The sequence below is a fragment of the Bufo bufo genome, chromosome 2 (genome assembly GCF_905171765.1).
Source record: "Bufo bufo chromosome 2, aBufBuf1.1, whole genome shotgun sequence".
Lineage (NCBI taxonomy): Eukaryota > Metazoa > Chordata > Amphibia > Anura > Bufonidae > Bufo > Bufo bufo.
In genome coordinates, this window is record NC_053390.1 from 680,113,325 (window position 1) to 680,136,743 (window position 23,419).

At 40.9% G+C, this 23,419-nt stretch overlaps 1 protein-coding gene across 5 annotated transcripts in view; it reads left to right on the forward strand.

The window, feature by feature from the left end:
• PALLD (palladin, cytoskeletal associated protein) overlaps nucleotides 1–23,419 on the forward strand; it is a 366,817-nt gene that overhangs the window by 330,194 nt on the left and 13,204 nt on the right. For 4 of the 5 annotated variants that reach the window (XM_040418647.1, XM_040418649.1, XM_040418650.1 and 1 more), the window contains 6 exons: nucleotides 1,161–1,296; nucleotides 1,601–1,702; nucleotides 3,662–3,721; nucleotides 7,562–7,783; nucleotides 16,827–16,976; nucleotides 22,863–22,957. In XM_040418647.1, the coding sequence (XP_040274581.1) occupies nucleotides 1,161–1,296; nucleotides 1,601–1,702; nucleotides 3,662–3,721; nucleotides 7,562–7,783; nucleotides 16,827–16,976; nucleotides 22,863–22,957 (765 nt within the window). The remainder of the gene's footprint in view (nucleotides 1–1,160; nucleotides 1,297–1,600; nucleotides 1,703–3,661; nucleotides 3,722–7,561; nucleotides 7,784–16,826; nucleotides 16,977–22,862; nucleotides 22,958–23,419) is intronic. The other variant, XM_040418648.1, reaches the window with a different exon arrangement.

A 23,419-nucleotide genomic window follows, 5' to 3' on the forward strand; every position in this document is an offset into this window, starting at 1 on the left:
AAGGGGGGGCGCACACTGTGCCACCAACGATTTATTACAATAGAGGGAGGAAGGGGGGGGGCCACACTGGCCACCAATGATATTCAAACTGGGGAGGGGGGGGGTCTGCCCCCTGCTGCCTGGCAGCCCTGATCTCTTACAGGGGGATATGATAGTACAATTAACCCCTTCAGGTGCGGCACTTGAGGGGTTAATTGTGCTGATCACGGCCCCCTGTAAGAGATCGGATGCTGCTAGGCAGCAGGGGGCAGTCATGTACACAGTTTGTAGTATATTCTAACTAGAAGCGTCCCCATCACCATGGGAACGCCTCTGTGTTAGAATATACTGTCGGAAATGAGGTTTCACGATCTAACTCATATCCGACAGTATATTCTAACATAGAGGCGTTCCCATGGTGATGGGGACGCTTCAAGTTAAAATATACCATCGGATTGGAGAAAACTCCCATCCTATGGTATATTAACTCCTGACTTTACATTGAAAGTCAATGGGGACGGATCCGTTTGAAATGGCACCATATTGTGTCAACGTCAAACGGATCCGTCCCCATTGACTTGCATTGTAATTCAGGACGGATCCGTTTGGCTCCGCACGGCCAGGCGGACACCAAAACGACTTTTTTTTCATGTCCGTGGATCCTCCAAAAATCAAGGAAGACCCACGGATGAAAAAACGGTCACGGATCACGGAAAAAACGGGACCCGTTTTTGCGGACCGCAAAAAAAATACGTTCGTGTGCAGGAGGCCTTAGTTAGTATATTTGTAAAGACTCATTTTGGGGGGATAGAGAACATTGTTCTGGACATAAAGGTATATTTATAAATGACTATAACAGAGCTACATTACCAGATAAATAGTTAGAAATGGTCTAAGGTGGTGACAGATTCCCTTTAAGTTAACTGTATTATTGATTCTGTGATTTATCTCAGGACTGCCATTTATGTGAATACTTGACATCAGGTCAATGACATTGTAAACATGTTTTTGTCTTCCTCCCATAATCCATGTATATATCCCTGGACAGAGCATAGAGTGACATGTTCAGATATTCATCTACCATATTATACAGTCACATTATTGTATTGTCTGTTCTATATTGTATGTGAACATAAAATGGTCTTAGTGACTAGTCTTATTTGCACTGTTTCTTCTATTAGGGGCTTCCCAAAGAAGACTGGCCGGACTGCCCGTATAGCATCTGACGAGGAGATTCAGGGAACAAAAGATGCAGTCATTCAAGATCTGGAGAGAAAGCTTCGCTTCAAAGAAGAACTGATGAACAACGGGCAACCGGTACTATTCTATATACTGTAAAGTTCTCCTATCTCCATACTATTATAAGACACTGAAAGCAGAATGGCGTCTTGATCACTCTTAACGCAGTAGAGAAATAGAATTGTAGCTGATCTTGCAACATATTATTTGGCGCCACTCGTTTTGGTTAAAATGGGTTGTCTCAACCCTATCCATTTGCAATGTTAGGGCATGTGCACCTCATTGGACCTGCTTAGGACCCCCTATATTAAATTTTTCCTATATCATGATTACAGGTGTAGAATAAATATAAAAGTATGATAATCTCTGTATCTATCCTTAGAAATTGACATATGAGGAGAAAATGGCCAGACGATTGCTAGGAGCTGACAATGCAGCAACTGTCTTTAACCTTCAGGAGCCAGAAGATGACTTGAATTCCCAGGTATAAATTAATATATGTTTATCTTGAAAGCTAGACTGTGCTGTGCCAATACTGCACCTCTAGGGAGTGCCCACATTTTTACAACTGAAGGCAGCATACCCTGCATTCCCAGTGGAATTTGACTGTGAGCGCAGAAGAATAATTAACAAGAGACAAATAGTCCAAGGACATTTAAAGTCAATAAATAAATCACTGAAATAACTGTCTATGAAACCAGCACTAATTTAGTAACTCCATTACCTTCTTAGTGAAGTAAGAAGCAGAGTTAAAGACTTTTTTAGATTTTTGGAAGCAAGTTTTGGCTTCATCCTTTTCTAGCATTGAGTACCGTTGTGTTACATATGAATGTGACATTCATAGTATGAATTTTATGGCAATGGATTGTACCTGTGTGCATGTGCTCGGTCTTGTCATTCCAGAAAAGTCTGTATAAGTATAAAAGAATGGCCTTGCTTTCAATTGTCATACAGTGTGCATTCTTGCTACCTAAAGGCACCTACAATGGCATTAAAGAGTACCTATCATTAACAAACCTCTGACTTGTAATATTGTTCTGTATTAAAAGAGGCATGGATTTGAGGGATCCAATATTACAACTTTACAAAGCTTTGGTGTGGTCTCATCTGGAATATGCAGTTCAGTTCTGGGCCATAGAAAGGATGCCCTGGAGCTGGAAAAAGTACAAAGGAGAGCAACTAAACTGCTAAGGGGCATGAAAGGTCTTAGTTATGAGGATAAATTAATAGAATTAAATATATTTAGTCTTGAGAAGAGGCGTCTTAAGGGGGAAAATGAAAAACCTATACAAATATATAAATGGGCCGTACAAAAAATATGGTGAAAAGCTGTTCCATGTAAAATCCCCTCAAAAGAAAAAGTTCAGTCTCCAGAGGCGTCAAGGCTACTTTACCATAAGACTGTAAATCTGTGGAATAGTCTATCTCAGGACATGGTCACAACAGGAACAGTTTTAAAAAGTGATATGGTGGATTCTTAAAATTAAATTACATTAATAATTATGAATAGGTGTAGAAGTCTGGGTCTCATTCCCCTTTCCTAAAATTCGCATCCCCACCTGTCCCTTGGTTGAATTTGGTGGACTTGTGTCTTTCTTCATCCCTACTATGTATGTTACTATAGGTAACTATCACTTGACATGTCAACACTTTTGATAGATTGATGAGACCGCCACTGATTGCTAAAACCAAGCTGAGCAATGTGCCTCTTCATTTTTGTTCAGTTTTAAAGGCTCTACTCTGAGAACAGATTGAGGGGTGTACGAATTCATAAAAAGTCAAGAGCCGAGTAGAATCAAACAGTGCTGTGCACCTCTGCCTCTTTCTTTTCGCAGTCATGAGGGTCTGGATACAATTAAAGTTTCTGACATGTCACCATGACATGTCAGAAGTATGTTAAAATGATAGGTGCCTTTTAAGCCATATGTTTTCCTTAATCGCCTGCATTTAACACAGCTTGAATGCTGGTTAAGAGAGATAATGTAAGAGGCATGAGTACATCCGTTGCTTTAAGTGTCATCTTCTGCAGCACTATCTCTGATCATTTGGAAGTTATTTGTAGATAAATGGTTCATCAATCCAGTGTGTAAGTGCCCGCTGACCTGCCAGATGTTAGTTTTCAGGGGAAAATGAGGATAGAACTTGTCAGCATCAAAATAGCATCAGAGCTGAGTTGTCGGAGGGCATTTATCTGACTATATAGAGTGAATCCTTCTGTGTATCTCATGAACTGGTGCCAGAAAGTCAGATTAGGGGTCTGCATCTACAGCTTTAAGTTTTATCATTATATTAGTTTTTAAGAAAAGTCCTAGTAATTCCTGTAGTAAGTTAAAGTCCTAAACTGCATTGGTGCCAGACAGTAATATTGGTAGGAGACGGGCACATGGTGACAGAAAAACCATTTCCATTCTACAAGCTTTCACCTTCTTTTCTACCTTTGCAGGAAGTTTCCTCTGTTTCCTCTCTTGATGCTTCTGTAGAGAACCCTCTTGACTTGCAGAAGGTTACTATCCCCCTGTCTTTCTTCTCCGCACTTACACAGATCTTTACCCTAACTAAACACCCTCCATTGTGTTGATTTTGGCCTTTTTAGCATGTGATGTCATGAGATTGCCCTTGACTGTATTATTTTGTGTAAACGTCTGTATTTTGCCCCTAAGGTAAGATAATAGCCAATGATGTCACAGAAAGACTAATTAAAAAGACGATGTGTGTGAAGACGGCATCACTCTTCACTGTGTGCCTATCACGCATGCTATAAAATGTTTTAATTGCATGACGCCACTGTTTTGTTCAGTCTCACTAAATGCCTTTGAGTGCACACAAGCTAAAATCCACCTGTATTGACTTAGCCTTTAAAAGTGGCCCTATAGGAACTGGTTTTGTATGTTTGCAATGAGTCATACGCAGATAACCGTTTGGATTGTGATTATCTCTCTTTTTGTACGGCAAATCAACAAAACGTTTTTTTTATTAAGTGGAATGTAAAAAAAAATCCAAAGAAAATCTAGGGGAATGCCGTCTACAACTGGCAAAAATAATACACGTAAATGCCTGCAATTCCTCATCTAAAAATAGTATAAGGAGGTAACATAGAATGACTGCTCTTTATTATCAGTTTCTCTTCAGAAGAACCTTGTGTGGCCGTGTCCATACAGTACTAGTGTTTAACATGGCTTATGGTATGTCTTCTGTGCCCCAGACTGACCGTGCTGGTCTTGTCTGGTAGAAGCTAGTGACGTTTGGCCAGTTCCAAGCACTGACTGCCAGTCATCCCTCCAAAACACTGATAGCCCTCTAAAATACTGATCGCACTCTAAAATACTTGATGGCCTCACAGCAGGGTGATGGATGGGGACTCCCTTGAGGTAGATTGTCAACTGGTTCAGTGAGTTGGAAACACAGTGTGGAGACCCCAAACTGCAGAATATGGGATTGTGTAGTAGGAACACTTAGCGTCCAATGCTTTAACTTTTTATAGACTTATTTATGCCGGTGTGCAAGGTTTCTGTCTCTTATGGCAGATGGACTTTGAGTAGTTGTACCAATGTGAATAATACCCTACCTAAAGCCATTCATGGATGGTATAACCTCACAAAATAAAGGCAAATGCCCCGTTTCTGTAAGCACTTGCAGCCTATATATATAATTCCTTTATTAATCTAGTGAATGTGTCCTGTGGAATAGACTTGGAATGAACAGTTTTAAAAAGGGTCAAAAAGGGTTTAGACTAATTCTTAAAAGTAAAAAACATAAATGCATATGAAAACTTGTAGAAATCTGAGTCTCAATTCCTTCTGGGATTCACTTCCCCACCTATCCCTTGGTTGAACTTGATGGACTTATGTCTTTTTTCAACCATATTAACTATGCAACCATTTTTTGTAAAATTTGCCATGTTCTGAGGAATGGAGCTAAAAATCTCCACACAGCGACGAGCTCAGTTTAATGTACACATCTCACAAATTCCACACATTTTGTATTCATTTTGGCTGTTAGACTTTTATAGAGACATAGTGGGGGACTAGTAACAACCAGAAATGGTGGTAATGGGTGATGATATATTATATCTCATTGAGGAACATTTGTGAACTAGCTTCACTCAGCCCTCACAGCTTAGCGGTTATCTTTCATGTTGGCAGAGGCCGCTGCCTCGTAAGCATTTTCCCAGTAGTAATGATTTCCCACTGCACAGCACTCAGCTTTTTTCATCAGCCCCATACAGCTGAATGGAGAACCAGCAAACATATGCAACTGCAAATCAATTCAAACTGGGGAACACAGAACCCCCACTCTTGTGGATAGGAGATAAGTATTGTTCATGGGAAAACCCTTTAAAGGGATTGTCCAACATTAACTTTTTTTTTTTAATTCACGCCCAGCCTGTTGGACCTGTGAAGCAAGCTATACTTAACTGCCTTAGTTCTAATCCATGGGTCCCTACATGTTTTCACTGGACCCCTGGTCCCCATTTGTAGATTTCCTGCATGTCACATTTGCCGCTGCAGCCAGTGACTGGCCTCAGTGGTGCATGTCCCAAGTGGCCAGTAGCACAGCAATGAGTAAGGCAACCCATTAGCTGCAGCTTTGCACATGACCCCATCCGTGAAGAGGGGCAGCATGGTGGCTCAGTGGTTAGCACTGGAGCCTTTCATCGCTAGGGTCCTGAATTTAAAACCTTTTAGGGACAACATCTTCATACAGTTTGTGTGTTCTCCCTGTGTTTGCATGGGTTTCCTCCAGGTACTCCGGTTTCCTCCCACACTCCAAAAATATCCTAATAGGCAAATTGGCTTCCTATGAAATTGACCCTAGTGTGCGTTGTTTGTTGGGGGTTGAGCACCTGTAAGGCAGCCACTGACTTCACTCACAAGACAGGTCAAGACCCACAGATCTGGAACCAAGTGGCATGGAGCAGGTAAGTACAGGGAAGATAAAAATTATTTTTTTTTAAGTCAGTCTTGGACAATCCCTTTAAGTTAAAGAGGACCTTTTATGGGTCCAGATATTAGAAAATAACTAGCAGGCTATGTAGGGCACTGTGCACGGATGTATTATTGCTTACTAGTTTGTCTGGGGGCCACTCCGTTTGCCCGCTGTGCCCCCCTGCAGTTTTACCGCCCTGTATGCTAAACGCAGCAGAGAGCGTCGCAGCCAGGGAGAAGGTGAGTTTTTTTTCTCCCTGGCTGTGACGCTCTCTGCTGCGATTGGACCGCGCAACAGCCAGGGAGAAGGAGACGTCCATTGAGAAGCAGGGCAGTCTCCTCCTCCCTGTACCGATGCTATACATTAGTATACCAGACAGGAAAACTGGGAAGGGGGGCACAGCGGGTGAACGGAGTGGCGCCCAGACAAACTAGTAAGCAATATTACATCCGTGCACAGTGCCCTACATAACCTGCTAGTTATTTCATAATGTCTGGACCCATGAAAGGTCCTCTTTAAGACATTACTTGAGTTGCATTCTCACCAATATCCACATATCATGTTCTCAGTAGTCTCCAAGCATAGTATTTTTACATAATACCCTCTACCTTACAACTGGATAATCCCCATATGTAAGTACTCTACAAAGTCACACATTGTATCCATTTATCCGCAGGAATTAATAGAAAACTTTGGTGTTGGAACCAATCATCACCTGTTTATAAGTCAGTATCTTAGAAATAACTTTAGAAATACCACGTTAGGCTTCAGGAATGTTTAGAAATGTTACACACATCATGCCCTCCTATGCGACCCTCAGCATTGGTCTCCTTGTGCATTCCTTTACTGCAAAGAGAACTGATACAAGAAAAGATCATAAAAGCACTTAAACACAACATGTAGTATATAGTTCTCCGGAGAGACTCAAGTTATTCCTATGGCACAATATGATACTCGGCTTCTGTCTAATGGACTGACAGATAACACTACCACATTGTGTTTTCTCCATGTGACATTTACTGGGCTGTAAATACATAGACTGAAGCACTTACAGACTAATGTCTCCCTTCATCCATCTCCCCTGAGATAATAAATTATCCTTGAGGTGTAGAGACAAAATGTGAATGTCAGTAATGTATCTCTGAGCAGACCACAATCTACTATATTTTTTATTAGATGCCTGCAGGACATCCTTTGTGCAGATTGCAGTGATGGGTTTAATAAAAAGCTCAGTTATATTTCAGAATGAGCAGCTCCCTTGTGGTGGAAGGATAGGTGAAGCCTTCAGTCCAGCATGATCGAAGTTCAGTTTTTAGTCTAAACTTTGTTTTATTTCAGGCTTGTACCAGAAATGAAGGGGAGCAAAACATGAAATTGTTGTAGGATTATTAATTTAATCTTTCCTTCAATCCGGCAGGAATACAAAGTGTCCAGCTTTGAGCAGAGGCTTATCAGTGAAATAGAGTATCGTCTTGAGCGGTCTTCGGTTGAAGAATCAGATGATGAAGTGGAACATGGAGAAGACTTTGAAGAGGACAGCACTCCTCCTTACTTTGAGACAAAATTGAAGCATTATAAGATATTTGAAGGGATGCCTGCTACATTCACCTGCAAGGTCATTGGCAATCCAAAACCAAAGGTATGGTTTCAGATTTACTCTGTACAAGCTTAGTCAAAAGTCAGGAATGTGACCTCCCTTCTGTCTGAACCATTTATACTGTAGTTGAAGTCTAAAGTTGCTTGATTTTGCTTGCCTTGCTTTACTCCTTACCAATTTTGAGTTTCATGTAGTCGCCTCCATTCACAGCCACAACTGCTTTGAAAATTTTGCTATTCCCCATGGAAAGAGACCTCACAGCCCAAATTGTGTAACTGGCACCTGGGCTCCCATGATGCACCACTCTCTGGCAAGAGGAAATAAGTCGAATTTTGAATTTGGTATTAGACATCAAAGGGGTTCATTCATCTGGACATTTATGGCATATCCACAGAATTTTGCCATAAATGTCTGATAGGTGTAGGTCCCACCTTTTGGACCCACTTTTATCTCAAGTATAGGACCCTGTTGTGCACTGCCATGTATGGAGAGTAGGCTGAGCATGCATGGCTTTCTCCATTCACTGCTCTGATCGGATATTTAAGGTATACTGTGGACAGATGGTGGCTTAGTGGTTAGCACTGTTTCCTTGCAGCACTGGAGTCCTAGGTTCTCACCAGGGACAATTTGTATGTTTCCCCTGTGTTTGCGTGGGTTTCCTCCAGGTACTCGGGTTCCCCCCCACACTCCAAAGACATAATGATAGGGAATTTAGAATTTGAGACCCACAGGGGACAGCGAATGATTATAATGTCTGTAAACTTCTACGGAATATGTCAGCGCTATATAAGTAAGTAAAGATGGGAATACATCTTTAATAACTTCTTTGTGTTTACCCAATACTCCAGATTTGCTGAGAAAAAGAACCAGCCAGGTTGAAAACACATAACAGTTCAAGAGCATTTATATGAAACAGTTTAAATGCTAGTTCATATTGCACAATATAAAAGAGATCATCATATTAAAATTATACATAGCATGCCAACTGGATTTGCTCGACCCTGGGTTTCTCCTCCACATTGGCTTCTAACATAAGATATGACTGGTTATAGTTGAAGCTTTAAACTGAGCGTGTGCAACCACCGCAGCGAGGTGGATGGAGAAATAAGGAAAAGAAGAAACAGCAGGTGGCGCTATACAGATACATTTTATTGAATAACTCAGTGGCTATAGTAAATTTTCAAAAGGATTCAGATCTAGGTGTTGGTTTGAAAAATTTAGAATATTTTTGGCAAAAACCCTTTAAATTGCATTTTTTTTTCTTAAGATCTTTTGATAAACCTCTCCATCACAGCGAGTGTGCTAAATCATATTTAAGAATAAATACATGCTACATACCTACATACCTGGTACATCTGTGTCCTATAAAGCAGCTTCGCTCATATACAATATGTATCTGCTTTTGATTTAAAGGGTGCCAAACCCAAGGAGTTTTAAGGAAGATGTGGGGAGTTTATTTCATAATGTGTGCTTTCTTAATGCTATGTTATGTGTGTACCAGACTCACTGATTTCAAGGAAGACGTGCAATTTATTCTCTGATCTCGGAAATGACAGTGTGCTCATGTTTGTGTGGCTTAAAATATGCCATTTCAAGTTATGCAACTTTACCAGTGAAATTACAGAATGTAAAATGTGTTCTGCTATGCATGGATAATGGAAAGCAGCTTTCATTTGGCTAATGCAGATGAAAAAATAAAACCTACATTTGGTAGCCTTTGCAAAGTCCACAGTGTTTTCCGCTGCAGAAACTGACACAGTTTGTACTGCGGTACTTCCCACCTTGCTAAGAACCCTATATGAGTTATCTCAGTCTGATAATTGTAATAGGAAACTGCACAAGGAAAAATGAACCCCTAAAAGGGGTTGTCCAAGTTATTTTTTTGTTCTGTGTATGTTTCTAACTATGCAAATGTAAGGGTTTTCAATTCACTTCCTTCATTTACAGTGGCCCCGTTCTGCTAGTTAGCTGAGGGTCATATGACCTGTGATGTCAGTTTCTTTCCCTGCTCTGTTGACATTCCATGCACAAGCCTGAGGAAGCAGGTCTGCCTCCATGCACAAGACGTCACTGTGAAAGCTGTGCTGGTTGGAGTGATAAGCCACGCCCCTACACTGCCCATTCTGCTGGCCTAGCTGTCTGCCCTGTGTCTCCCCTCCCACTGGATTCTTCCGCACAGTTTAACCCCTTCTACCATCAGCAGCACAGACTCAGGGCTGGAGAGTTTGCTGAGCAGGTGCAGGCAGTGAGGAAACAAATGCTATGCATAGGATCTTCCCTCCCTCCTCACCCTGCAAACACAGAGCTGACAAAGTCCGGAGGAGTTCTCTTCTCTGTACTCTTCTGCTGGCTGTGAGTAAGTGTCTGCAGAGCATTGCACAAGAACAGGTAGGGGGAAGATCCTGTGTGTATGAACAGTGCCATTGTACTATACAGCTGGGACTACACATAGTCCTACACATATAACATGCTGCTGAGTATCAGTCAGACTGCAGACAGGGTAGCATATTACTGATCATATTTACAGTGATTTTTTTTTTAACATAACTCTGACAACCCCTTTTAAGGCAATTTTTTTTAGCTTTAGGAGCAGGAACTACACAGCTCTAACTGTAGTGATGCTCCCATTCACTTCAATACACAATGGGCTGTGTAGTTTTAGCACTGAATCAAACAGTGTAGTTACAACTAAACATATGATCAGCAGAGGAGCAAATAGGTGCATAATATAGTGCAATTACAGGAGTTGTCCAAAATTTTTATATTTATAGGCCATCAATATCAAAATTCTGAACAACTCCTTAAATTGCACTATGTTATGGACCTACGGTATTTGCTTTATGTCCTGATAAAGAGGTAAATGCTTTGGTATAATATGTTTATTCATGTAGGGCTTTATGAGAGTCTCTAAGGGTGATTTTTGTGGAGTTATCTTTGTCAGGACAGATATTCTTCTAGGGCTAACACAGAGGAATACATACTGTGCTATAGCGTACATTCCTGACTTTTTTCAAAATTTTTATAGCCTCAGCAGTGTACGGTAGTTTGCCATTTAAGCATTGTTCTTAGGAAGTCTATGATGGACTGGTAAGACCAGAGCATTATTATTGACCCTGGAATCAAGTGGACTTATTGTGGGTTGATCACTGGTCATACTGCTGGAAGTTATGACGACTATTTTTTCGATGATTTGTATAAACTTATCTGGGGCTTTTTTGTTTTAGTAATAGGGTATTAGAAAATATTATAAGCTTACCTGGCATTAATGATGTATTAATCACGGTGAGGAATGCATATCTGATGCGGACAGGACTTTCCCCAGACAATACATGCAGTGTAAGCTCACATACCGCAGATGAATACCTCAATGCCTGTAAGTATGTACCGCAACAAAAGAGGGCCTGTCACATACACCCAGTTCCAAGCATTGTGTTATTTGGCTAAAAGTCAGAACTTAAAAATAAACTCAGCTTTATATAAAGAAATGACAGAAATTGTTTTCCAATTTTCTTTAAAAAAAAATGTGCACAGTTTAATTACATTTTTGTAGGACTAGTTTTTCTAATTTGCAGTCCATGTTATACTTGGAAGATAGAGTGTATTGGCCATACTCCTTAATAAATGTTTAACGTTCCATTTCAGAATAGCAGGGCAGCCGGCGGTGTGGGAGAAAAAGACGCCCATTATTTATACTTCCCAGACTTTTCACTTGCACTCAATGGGACCTTTCTTCTCTTCTTTCCACATTACATTTCAGAAACTTGAGATCAATGAATGTCATAAAGGGATATTTCTTATCCTTGAGAAAATTATTAGGGTTGGCAGATTGCAGCTCCAGTACACTTTACAGACACAGCAACAGTATCGTAGCAACCTGTTTATTAGACAATATGCTAGACATTCCAGAAGTAAACTATTAGCATCCACGCTGGGTTCACACACGTCTGATGGGCTGGAGAGAAGCCTAATGAAAGTTTATGTTAAGCCTGTAGAAAGGCAGCATCTAATTAGTGTGATTACATACATCTCCACTTAACAGCTCAGATTAAATCGACATGACATGCTGAGAAACTGTGTGCATGTTTTACTTTTCTTATTTTGTATTGTTTAGGAGTTAAAAGATATTTCCTCTCTATTCATATCCAAGGCTTAGGTCAGTATTCTTCTTACAATACACCAGTGGCAACAACACAGTAATATAAAAGCTGCCAGCTTATGTGTCGGATGGCACAGTGGAGATAAACCAGTCTGTTTCCATCAGTAACCTGAAAAATGTTGCTGCTATTGTAAATCGGAGGACCTCTCGCCTCTCCAGACATGTTTGTTTTAGTAACTATTTGCATTTCCCATGCAATAACAATTCATATTTCTGCACAGATTGACCCTATCCTATGAGTGGTAACACCCAGCTGGACACTGTTGCAGACTGTTGGCAATTCATTTATGAGCTACTAGTAGCAATAACAGAGGAATGGTACAACAAAATGTTATATGAATACGCTCCAGTATTATTACATTATGAATACAAGTGTGGAGTGTAGGATAAATACCTAAAACAGGCATGTCAAGAGAAGTGACAGGTCCTCTTTAAAGGGATAGACCAGGATTTCGAAACGTCACATCACTGTACTTGTCCATGGGCTTTGTCCGGCATTGCAGCTGATTCCCATTGAAGTGAATTGAGGTTGAGCTGCAATACCACATACAGTCCATGGACAAAAGTGGTGCTGTTTCTGGTGACAAAAAAATATAATTTAGTATTTGCAAAGTTGTTAAAGTGGTTGTCTCAGAATTTGTGCAAGAGTTTGTAACCACTCTTGGCTGCTGTCCTTAGTGTAATTGCAAATGTGGTGCAGTATCAAGTCCCGTTTACAGATTTTCTAGTGATACAGTGATATATTTACACTAAGTAGTTATACCATATATTTAATATCTACAGGTGGCTCTAGATTCAGTGACCACTATACCAGAAAAGAAAGACACATCTCGGTCTCTTTTCTTTCTTCTCCTCCCTTTTTTGTCATTATTATTTGTGGTTTAGGACACTCTGTTACTATTGGTTCTCTGACCCCTGAGGAGCCTTACACCAACAAGGCGACACGCGTAGGGACGCATAGGGTAGTAGCGCGAATTGGGCACTCTACCCCTACTCTGTACATCACTGTTTATTCTATATTATCATTATTATTATTCTCTCTTGATTGTTTGCACTATCTATCTATGGGTGGTCTACTCATCACCACTCTGGTGGAAAGGGGGGGGAAAGGGGGGTTGTTTCTTGCACATTATTTGTTTTTTGTTTTTGGCAACTGCATAGATTAGACCTGGTTCCCCAATAGGAATCATCCCATCTGTCACCTATCTTAGGGTCCTCCAGGGTACAACAGGAGGCACGAGACACGGGATCGCCCTTATCAAGACGGCTATTCCGTTTATAGGCAGGGCCTACTCAATAGGGTTAGCATTAGGGATAGTTTCCCGTTCACATCATTATTATGATACCTGGTGACCCGTCCTGCCATTGAGGAAAGCTATATAGATTCTTATTTTGTTTTTGCCTATTTATATTTATTTCTTTATCTAAAGGGTCCAATATATTAATAGTAATTATTAAAAGTTATGTTTTAGAATTAATGGTTATTCTGTGAAATCACTCTTGGCTGCCACAACAACCATCTGATTTTTCTGGGGGAAGCGGCAGCCAGCCAGACACTTACAAAGTGGCTCTTTGTTTGGGTTAGTAGAGGTGTGCCCTGAGCGTGACATTCATATACCCTAATAGGGCACATGGATGGGTTTTGTTTTCATGAGACAACTCCTTTAAACGTATGGAGACTTGTTAAGGTCTTGTTTTTTTCCGACACATAACCTTGTGCTAGATTAGCATTGGTGATATCATTTAAGTTACCCAAATATAAATAGCAAAGCCTCAGGTATTTATCCCACACCCCATACTTCTCTGCATGCATTACATTAAAGGGGTATTCCAGCTACTACAAATGATCTCCTGTCTTCAGGGTAGAGAAAAACTATTAGATCAGTGGGGTCCTACTTGTGGGAGCCCCACCAGTCACAAGAGTGGGGACCCTGTACCTCTCAGAGCCTCTTAAAATGAATGGATTGCCAGGTCGAGCATGTGGACTGCTGCTCCATTCATCTCTGTGGGAGTTCTGGAAGTAGACGTGCACTGTACTCTGAGGGGGACAGCATCCCCTTTCTTGTGATTAGTGGGGTCCTAGCGGTAGCAGTTTTAAAGTTATAACTCGTTAGCGATCATCTTGCAGTGTAATATTGCCGCCGATTACCCGATGAATGAGCAAATGCTCGATGATTGGGCAATTGCAATTTTTAGGCATTGTTTGCCGGTGGTAGATCGTACTGTCTAATCCAGGTCTGTTGCTGGTAAATAATGATTCTGTACTGTGGAGGAGATTGCTGCGTATGATAGCAGCGGTCTCCTCCACTGCTGACCATGCGATTGCCAGGAAGGAACACTTTCTACCCAACAATCATCAGCCGCATCTGCTGGTCTAATACCAGCCTAAAGTGTGTATTAGACTGGCAGTGTAATACTGCCACTGATTACCGAGGCAACTGGAATCTTTCAACAGGTCTAAGGGGTAGATCATCCTGGCAATTGCCTCATGATCACTGTATATAATACAGCCTTTAAAAACGACCTTATCTCTTTAGTCAGTTTACAGGGAGATAACGTTCTGAGCTTTTCCCCTGAATTTAAATTAGCACAATGAGTATAGGGTCTGAGTATTTATCTGAGTGTCTTCAGTAAGTAAAGGTCTATTACTCGGTCTGATGGTCAGGCAGTGCGAGCGCCAATCAAGGATAACACATCCATCGGCACTCATTTGCACTGGTCTGATTACACAGGTCAATCCAAACTGAATGTCAGAGGAATGATGCAGCCCTTCCTCCCATATTCAGCCCTACTGATTACCAGCAGCACATCCCTATCCTGATGAAAGATGCCCATTTGCAGATAAGATAGTCTGCTCCTTCATCAGCTGATCAGCTGCTCAATTATATGGGCCAATTATCGGTAACGAGCGTCTTATAGCACCCTCCCAGCAATCGCTTGCACGCTAGCGGAGGAGACAGCTGCTATTACATGCAGCAATTTCCTCCATAGAATGGGGAGGAGCGATCGCTATGCCATCACTCTCCCAATGCTCTTTAGTGGTTTACCGGGGGCAGATCGCTATTAGACAATGCAATATGCTGGTCATAGGATCTCAATAACGAAGGAAAACACTTCAGTTTTGTCCCCATTCATGTAAATGGGGACAAAACTGAACGGAACAGAGTGCACCAGAGCGCATTCCGTTCTGTTTGGTTACGTCCCCATCGTGGACAGAATAAGGCTGCAAGCAGCTTTTTTCTATCCCCGATGTGGTGCGGAGCAAGACGGATCCGTCATGACACACAATGTAACTCAATGGTGCCGTTTTTTAACTCAATGGTGTCCGTTTTCTTGGACACAAAAGAAAATGGATGCATCACCCATTGACTTACGATGGTTTTAGTGACTTATCTGTTGTGGCTATTTTAGAGGTATTACAATTGGATCTGTTCATAACGGATGCAGCCGGTTGTATTATCATGAGGGAAGCGTTTTTGCTGCGTTCAGATGTGAAAGTAGCATTAGGCTGTGTTCACATCACGTTTTATGCCTCCATTTGATGCATACATTAGAAAAAAAGGATACAAAAACGCAGCACACCACGTTCTTGTATCCTGCAGAGTATAAATAAAGTATACATTTTTTTACAAGGTTTATACCTCAATGGGTCTGAGATGTTTTGGTACCTAGACAATATAAGGCAGGTGGTTATGGCTGATCAATGCTTAGATATTTCTAAAGAAACCTACTGTTGTACATGGTGATGGGGGGGGGGGGAATCGAGGGAAGATTTATCAAACTGCTGTAAAGTGGAACTGGCTTAGTTAGTTTTTCACAGCTCCTTTGGAAAATGAAAGATGGAATCTGATTGGTTGCTATGGGTAACTAAGCCGGTTCTACTTTACACCAGTTTGATAAATTTCCCCCCAGTGTTGGTTTTTGATTGTAGATACATACACATATCTGAATGGAGAAAGAGACCTTTATGCTACCTACAAGCTATTACTGGTAATGGGGTCTTCCTGCTGAAACGTGGCACATTCTGTACAGCACACACAATGAGCAGGCGGTGTTCTCATACAGCCGGGGGCTTGGAAGGTACAGCTAAGTAGGAGAGATGCTGGATTTATTGTGCTTTCATCTGTGTCCAATTACATGATTCATCGTCTTTATAAAGCAACAGTAGTCGTACATGACCATTGGAAACATGGGGGATGGGGGTTAAGTTTGCTGTCAAGTCCATGTTCTCATACAAAAAAGACTTTATGAATGTTGCAGTAGGGTGGCTGGGAAATCACTTGAATAAAGTTCCCCATTCTGCTTCAACGATGGGGTAATATGAAGGATGATAGGCAGGAAGAGTTTATAGAAATAATAAACTTGTTAGGCCTATATGCTACAAATTGGCAACATAGGTCGATCGGTGGAAAAACATTTCTGATGATATCTGTAGCTGGCATCTGTCAAGTAGACGGGGATTTGTGACTCTTTGAAAATGTTGAAGCATCATGGAGACCCAATAATCTGGATAGGTAACCCTCACTGGACCCAAGGCAAAAACTGTTTGCATACTGCCCATTTTCCATGCTGCATTGCTAAGACTGTATTAATTAAGATATGGCTTTGTTGGGTTTTCTGGAGTCTTCTCTTTGAAGCAGTACAGATTCCTCCCTCTGATTTCATGCCTCTTTGGGTGGAATGCATGATATTCCCACAAAGTGAGGATGTCTTGTAACCTTTCAGAGATTAGCATTCTTGGTTAAATCCATATTTTTTATGTTTAAAAAAGCTTTTTGATCAGTGTGCTCATTTCTTTAATATGCTGGACTAGAAAGCGGTATACGAGCAGCAGCCTAGACCTACAGCTGTCATATCTGTGTGTGCTTCTTGATACGTGTCATTACTCCTACAGTGACTAACTTCTACTAATTTTCTCTGTATCTACAGATATATTGGTTTAAAGATGGCAAACAAATCTCAAAAAGAAGTGAACACTACAGGATCCAGAGAGAACCTGATGGGACCTGCTCCCTTCATACTTCTGCCTCTCTCCTGGATGATGACGGAAACTATACCATCATGGCTGCCAACCCACAGGTATTGTTATCTGAGAGCACATTCAAACAAGAACTCACCTTCATCAAATGCCAGTTCAACCACAGCAATTTATCTCTACCACGCAAGGGTGTGGTTGATATATTTCATGTGTATCGTCATTATAAGAATTGTCCATTCTGAGAAAGTCTGATACCAGACATCCTAATGGATTTGTCAATTCATATACTCATTAGAGATAAAAAGTTACCCGGGTATGTATTTTTTGTATGAGGAGTAATAATTACACATAATTAACACAAAATAAATTAGTCTGGCCATTTAAAACATAGAATGTGTCGGCAGATAAGAACCATTTGGCCCATCTAGTCTGCCCAATATACTGAATACTATGAATAGCCCCTGGCCCTATCTTATATGAAGTATGGCCTTATGCCTATCCCATGCATGCTTAAACTCCTTCACTGTATTTGCAGCTACCACTTCTGCAGGAAGGCTATTCCATGCATCCACTACTCTCTCAGTAAAGTAATACTTCCTGATATTACTTTTAAACCTTTGCCCCTCTAATTTAAAACTATGTCCTCTTGTAGCAGTTTTATCCTGCAATCCATGTACTAGTTTAGTAGCTCTTCTCTGAACTCTCTCCAAAGTATCAATATCCTTCTGGAGATATGGTCTCCAGTACTGCGCACAATACTCCAAATGAGGTCTCACTAGTGCTCTGTAGAGCGGCATGAGCACCTCCCTCTTTCTACTGGTAATGCCTCTCCCTATACACCCAAGCATTCTGCTAGCATTTCCTGCTGCTCTATGACATTGTCTGCCTACCTTTAAGTCTTCTGAAATAATGACCCCTAAATCCCTTTCCTCAGATACTGAGGTTAGGACTGTATCACTGATTTTATATTCTGCTCTTGGGTTTTTACGCCCCAGGTGCATTATCTTGCACTTATCAACATTAAATTTTAGTTGCCAGATTTTTGACCATTCCTCTAGTTTTCCTAAATTCTTTTCCATTTGGTGTATCCCTCCAGGAACATCAACCCTGTTACAAATCTTTGTGTCATCAGCAAAAAGACACACCTTACCATCGAGGCCTTCCATCGAGGGCATCTGTCAGCAGATTTGTAACGTGACCTGTTAGGCTACTTTCACACTAGCGTTTTTGCTGGATCTGCCAGGGTTAGCAAAAACGCTTCCGTTACTGATAATACAACCATCTGAATCCGTTATGAATGGATCCGGTTGTATTATCTTTAACATTGCCAAGACGGATTTGTCATGAACTCCATTGAAAGTCATAGGGGGACGGATCAGTTTTCTATTGTGTCAGAGAAAACGGATCTGTCCCCATTGACTTGCATTCTGGGTCATGACAGATTCGTTTTGCTCCGCATCCCAGGGCGGAAAGCAAATCGCAGCAGCTAATATATGTTGGTATGCCTTTTTTTCTGTATGCTGCACTATTTCCTACAGAGGCATCTAGAAAAAAATGTATACCTTTCATTGAACGTTTATTTTAAAATGGATGCCTATAGGCGACTAATGCGGTTGCGTAGCTATAGAATGGAGGCATACACTGGAAATCTTCTCCATGTTTAGCTCCAATGTACGCTGCAAAGTGCAGTGTGAAAGTAGCCTGACCATTAAATAGACATATATGGTGAGAAGTACATGTTTTAAGGACAATTTAAAGAAAACCTGCCACTAGGTTTGGGTCCACTAAACCACAAGCATGTTGTACCGGGGTCAAAGCTGTCCATTTCAGCATAAGGTATAAAAAAAAAACTATATAAATTACGAGAGAAGAGTCCACAGATGAGTCCAACACATTCCACAGTACAGTACTTTTTGCTTCACGGCGCATGTGCCAGACTCCTCTCCAAAGTCTTCTCAGGTAATTTCTTTTAATACCTAGTGCTGGAATGGACAGTTTTGGCATGGGTATGTTAAACCCTAACTGTATCCTGGTGGGTTAAAGGCCCCAGAACTAGTCCCCTTTAAGACCGAGTGACACATATCAATCTTGAAGGTGGAGTACACATCAAACTCAACCAGCCGAGCCAGATATTCCTAAATGAGAGATAACAAAAACAATATACATATCTAGATAAAAGGGAAAAAGTAAATGGAAAGAGGAGGAAATCATTGTTTAATATTAGGAACACAAGGGTGACAGGAGCATGAGAAAATACAGTACTTACTTTCTCTTAATGCTTCATCTTGCAGAACCCTTGAATGTGAATCCCAAATCTGGCGGTCACATTTACTTAAACTCTTAGGCATTGACTGCCATGAGAAAAACATGAAATAAGCGATTCCTCTGTGACATAAGACTGCAGAGCGTGGAGATGGGAATATAATATTACAGATCAGCTAAAGTGAAATATACGCCCGCTAAGGCTGTTCCGAATTTTGGGCCAAGATAAAAACACAAAAAGGATTATATGCTAAGCAAATAAACTCTTGTCATTGCCGCACCAAATAATCCAAACATTAGATGTGTGTTGTGTTTCCGATGCTGCTAGGTTACAGGCCCTGGCTGTCGGGAGGTCTGCTGCGCCTTTTCCACTTTTGTTTCAAGGATTTAAGAAGGGTCAATTTGAGTTGGCCTATTTGAGGACTTCCAGCACTAGGGACCTTCTTTGCCTCCAAGTTCTAAAATTGATGTCATTATTGCAGTGCAAAAACGTGCAGGAATATCTTTATTATACTATGTATTATGTACATTCACATGGGTATACAATATGAGAGTGTAATTTCAATGCTCCTCACCTTTCCTTTCCAGGGAGACATGCTAGATGATCACATCTGTAGACTATTACTAGATACAGCCATCACTCTCCCTTTCTAGTGTAATGCTTCTAGAAACTAAATGCCGGTATTGTTATTAGAAGAATTACTCTCTGCATTTTGCAAGTTGTTAATATTTAAGACTCCTTTCACCATTACATTGTATACTTGTATAATTTTCAGTTGCATGACCAAGTCTCCCCCTTCTACTCTGATGTGCTCTGCTACAAAATGAGTGAAGAAAATAGGACTGTAGTAGAGAACACCATAACTCTATGTTCGCATCTGCGTCAGGGGCTCACAGACTCGATAATATTTGATGGCAAACATAGTACAATATGCAGCACTATTTTTTTTCATCAACACAATGGAAGCCTCCCGTTGTATGGTGGTTGGGTCCACTGGGCACCAGTGGTATCTGGCACTGCATTCAGTCAGCATATTCCTGACATGGGACCCATTCTTTCTTGTATTAATCACACCGAAGTAACACATTTACCATTTCCATACAATGGCAGTATGCTTAGCATGACAAATCAGCATTACTGTCCCTGGTAGATAGTAAGCCATATATTACATGTGTATACAGAATGATGACATGTTTACTAAGTCAGGATGCTGCATCTTGCTGTTTATCCCAGATGTGATCCTAAGTGTTTAGATTATGATGAGATCTACAGTGGAACCACACATTAGTCCAGGACATCATGTTCAATAAACTGTTAGAAATACTACGCAGTCATGAGAAAAAAACTAAGTACACCCTCTTTGAATTCTATAGTTTTACATAACAGTAAAAAAGATCTGTTCCTTAGAAGGTATTACAACTAGGTAACACAACCTGGGATGAACAGCAAGACATGACAAATTTCAGTGTCATCATTTATTTAACAAAAACCTTTGTGAAAAAGTAAGAACATCTTTGCTGCTTCCATATGAGTTTAGAGGGTACGTAGCAGCCAGGTACTGCTAATCAAATGCCCTTGATTAAATGATAATCAGCAAATGTGAATACCTTTATCAAAGCAGAAGTTTTGGAAGTTTGCTGGTCGGCAGCATTCAGACATGTGTTAACACAATGCCAAGGATGAAAGACATCAGCAGTGATCTTAGAGAAGCATTTGTTGCTGCCCATCAATCTGGAAAACAATTTTAAGTCCGTCATTTTACAGTGAGAAAGATTATTCACAAGTGGAAACCATTCAAGACAGCTGAATATCTTCGCATGAGTGGACATCCCAGCAAATTCATCCCACGGTCACGGCATGCAATGCTCAGATAAATTACAAAGATCCCAAGAACTACTGTACATCTAAGATTCTACAGGCTTCAGTGAGCCTATTAAATGTTCAAGTTCTTGACAGTGCAATTAGAAAAAGATTGAACAAGTATGCTTTCTTTGGAAGGGTTGCCAGGAGAAAGCCTCTTCTATCTAAAAACAACATGGCAGCAAGGCTTAAATTTGCAAAGTTGCTTCTGAACAAACCACAAGACTTTTGGAACAGTGGGGCACATTTATTAAAACCAGCATTTTAGAAGCCGGTCTTAATAAGTCCTATAGCTGGATCGCCAAAGTTATGTAGAGGCACCGGCGGATCCACCGCCGCTTCTAAATGTAAGACAGCTTCCTTGGTGTTTTACATTTAGACCTTTTTCTATGCCTAAACCAGGCGTAGAAAATTATGAATTAGACGGGAATGCCGGACTGTTCCCTTACCCACCCACGCCACGACCAACTTTTTTAGACCTGGCGTGAACGGAGTAGAAGTCGCAGATTCTGCCACACCATGACATGTGACATAATCTGTGCCAGACAGCCACAAAAGTGTTGTATATCTTGTCATATATGACCCCCAATGTTCTTTGGACAAATAAGACCAAAGTGGAGATGTTTGACCATAATGCACAGCGCTATGTTTGGCAAGAAACCAAGGCATATCAGTACAAATACATCCACAGTGGTGGGGAGGTAATTCTTATGTAGCCACAGGACCCCAACACCTTGCAATCATTGAGTCAACCACTCCTCTGGGTAGTAAAGTATTCTAGAGTCAAATGTGAGACCATCTATCCAACTGCAACAGGACAATGATCCCAAGCACATCAGAAATTATTCATCAGAATGGCTGAAAAAGAAGAGAATCAAGGTGTTTCCATGGTCGAGTCAAAGTCCAGATCTCAACCCAATTGAAATGCTGTGGAGGGACCTTAACAGAGCTGTGCATAAACGAATGCCCACAAACTTCAATGAACTGAAGCAACGTTGTGAAGCAGAGTGAGCTAAAATTTTTCCAGAATGATGTGAGAGACTGATAAAGTCAGAAAATGACTACTTCAAGTTATTGCTGCTAAAGGTGGTTGTACAAGCTATTGATTCACAGGGTGTACTTAGTATTTTCATGGCTTTTCAATTTTGGCTTCATTTTTGTTGAATAAATACCTAATTTTAAGACCTTCTAAGGGCTAAATGTTCCAAGCAGATCATACACAGCCCAGTGTGGTACCCCAGTATGATTGTTTGACCATGCAACCAGGAGACAATGGGGTATATTTACTAACCCTATCTAATAACTGCACTAGGCAGACAAAAGATGCACCAAATTGATTACAGTGGCTCAGGCTGTATGATACATTTGGTGCATCTTAAAACACGTTTGAATAACTTTACACCACCTATTAGTTGGCTTACTTTGCACAAGATTTTGGTGCAGTCTTGGCACACAGTGTAACATTTGATGCCATGCCCCTTCCCATGAAAACACCCCCCTTTTCCTCAAGGCCACCTCTCCTTGTCCAGTGAGGCATAGAAACTGTCTACATCACATCATAATGTGGTACAAGGTGTGCACACGAGTTTTCTGTTGTAAATTGAGCTTGAATTACGGGACATTTAGTTTAGTATGTCTCTCCAATAAGTATGTCAGAGGAGCCTGTAAAGATTCTCTTTTAAGAAAAGTGAAGGATGGTGGGGTTTGCTGGATCTCACGGTTTGCTGGTGAGACGTTGGCACATTATATATACATTATATAATTAGGAGGGCTCTCAAGTGTTCCTTTATTATATGTTGTTTCTCCTTACAATATGTATAAATATTTCTTCAGTCAATTTATAGATTTGTTTTCTAATTAATAGGGCAGAGTAAGCTGCACTGGGAGGCTGATGGTACAGGCTGTGAACCAGAGAGGAAGAAGTACTCGCACACCAACATCACAGCCCCATGTTAGAAGGTATATTATATGTTAAAGAAGCACTCCAGAACTTTCTTCTTTGTCTATACGGTCCAACTATACACCAACAGCTACTGTAGTTAAAGGGTGGTGGCTTTCACTCTGTGTAGATTTTATCCACTCTATACAGTTTCTGCCACACTTGGCAGTCTTTTTATCTGGTGTTTTAAGTTTATTGCTATGGGTCTGGGTCTTGCTCTCTCTCAGGGGTGCTTTCCTGGCTCAGCATGATTCAAACCAACGCTTGCACGTTTCCACCCTCTACAGTCTCCCTTTCTCTACAGACATGACCAATAGTGATGGCCTTCTCACAAGCCACACTTAACACGCACCCTTATTGGCGCTAACCTGTATCTCCTTTTTATACTGTATATTTCCAATTCCACCCACATTGATGCAAGAACGTATTGTCTCCACAACACTCTCCCAAGTAGAACCCTGCCTACTGCCATGTTGTCTCTA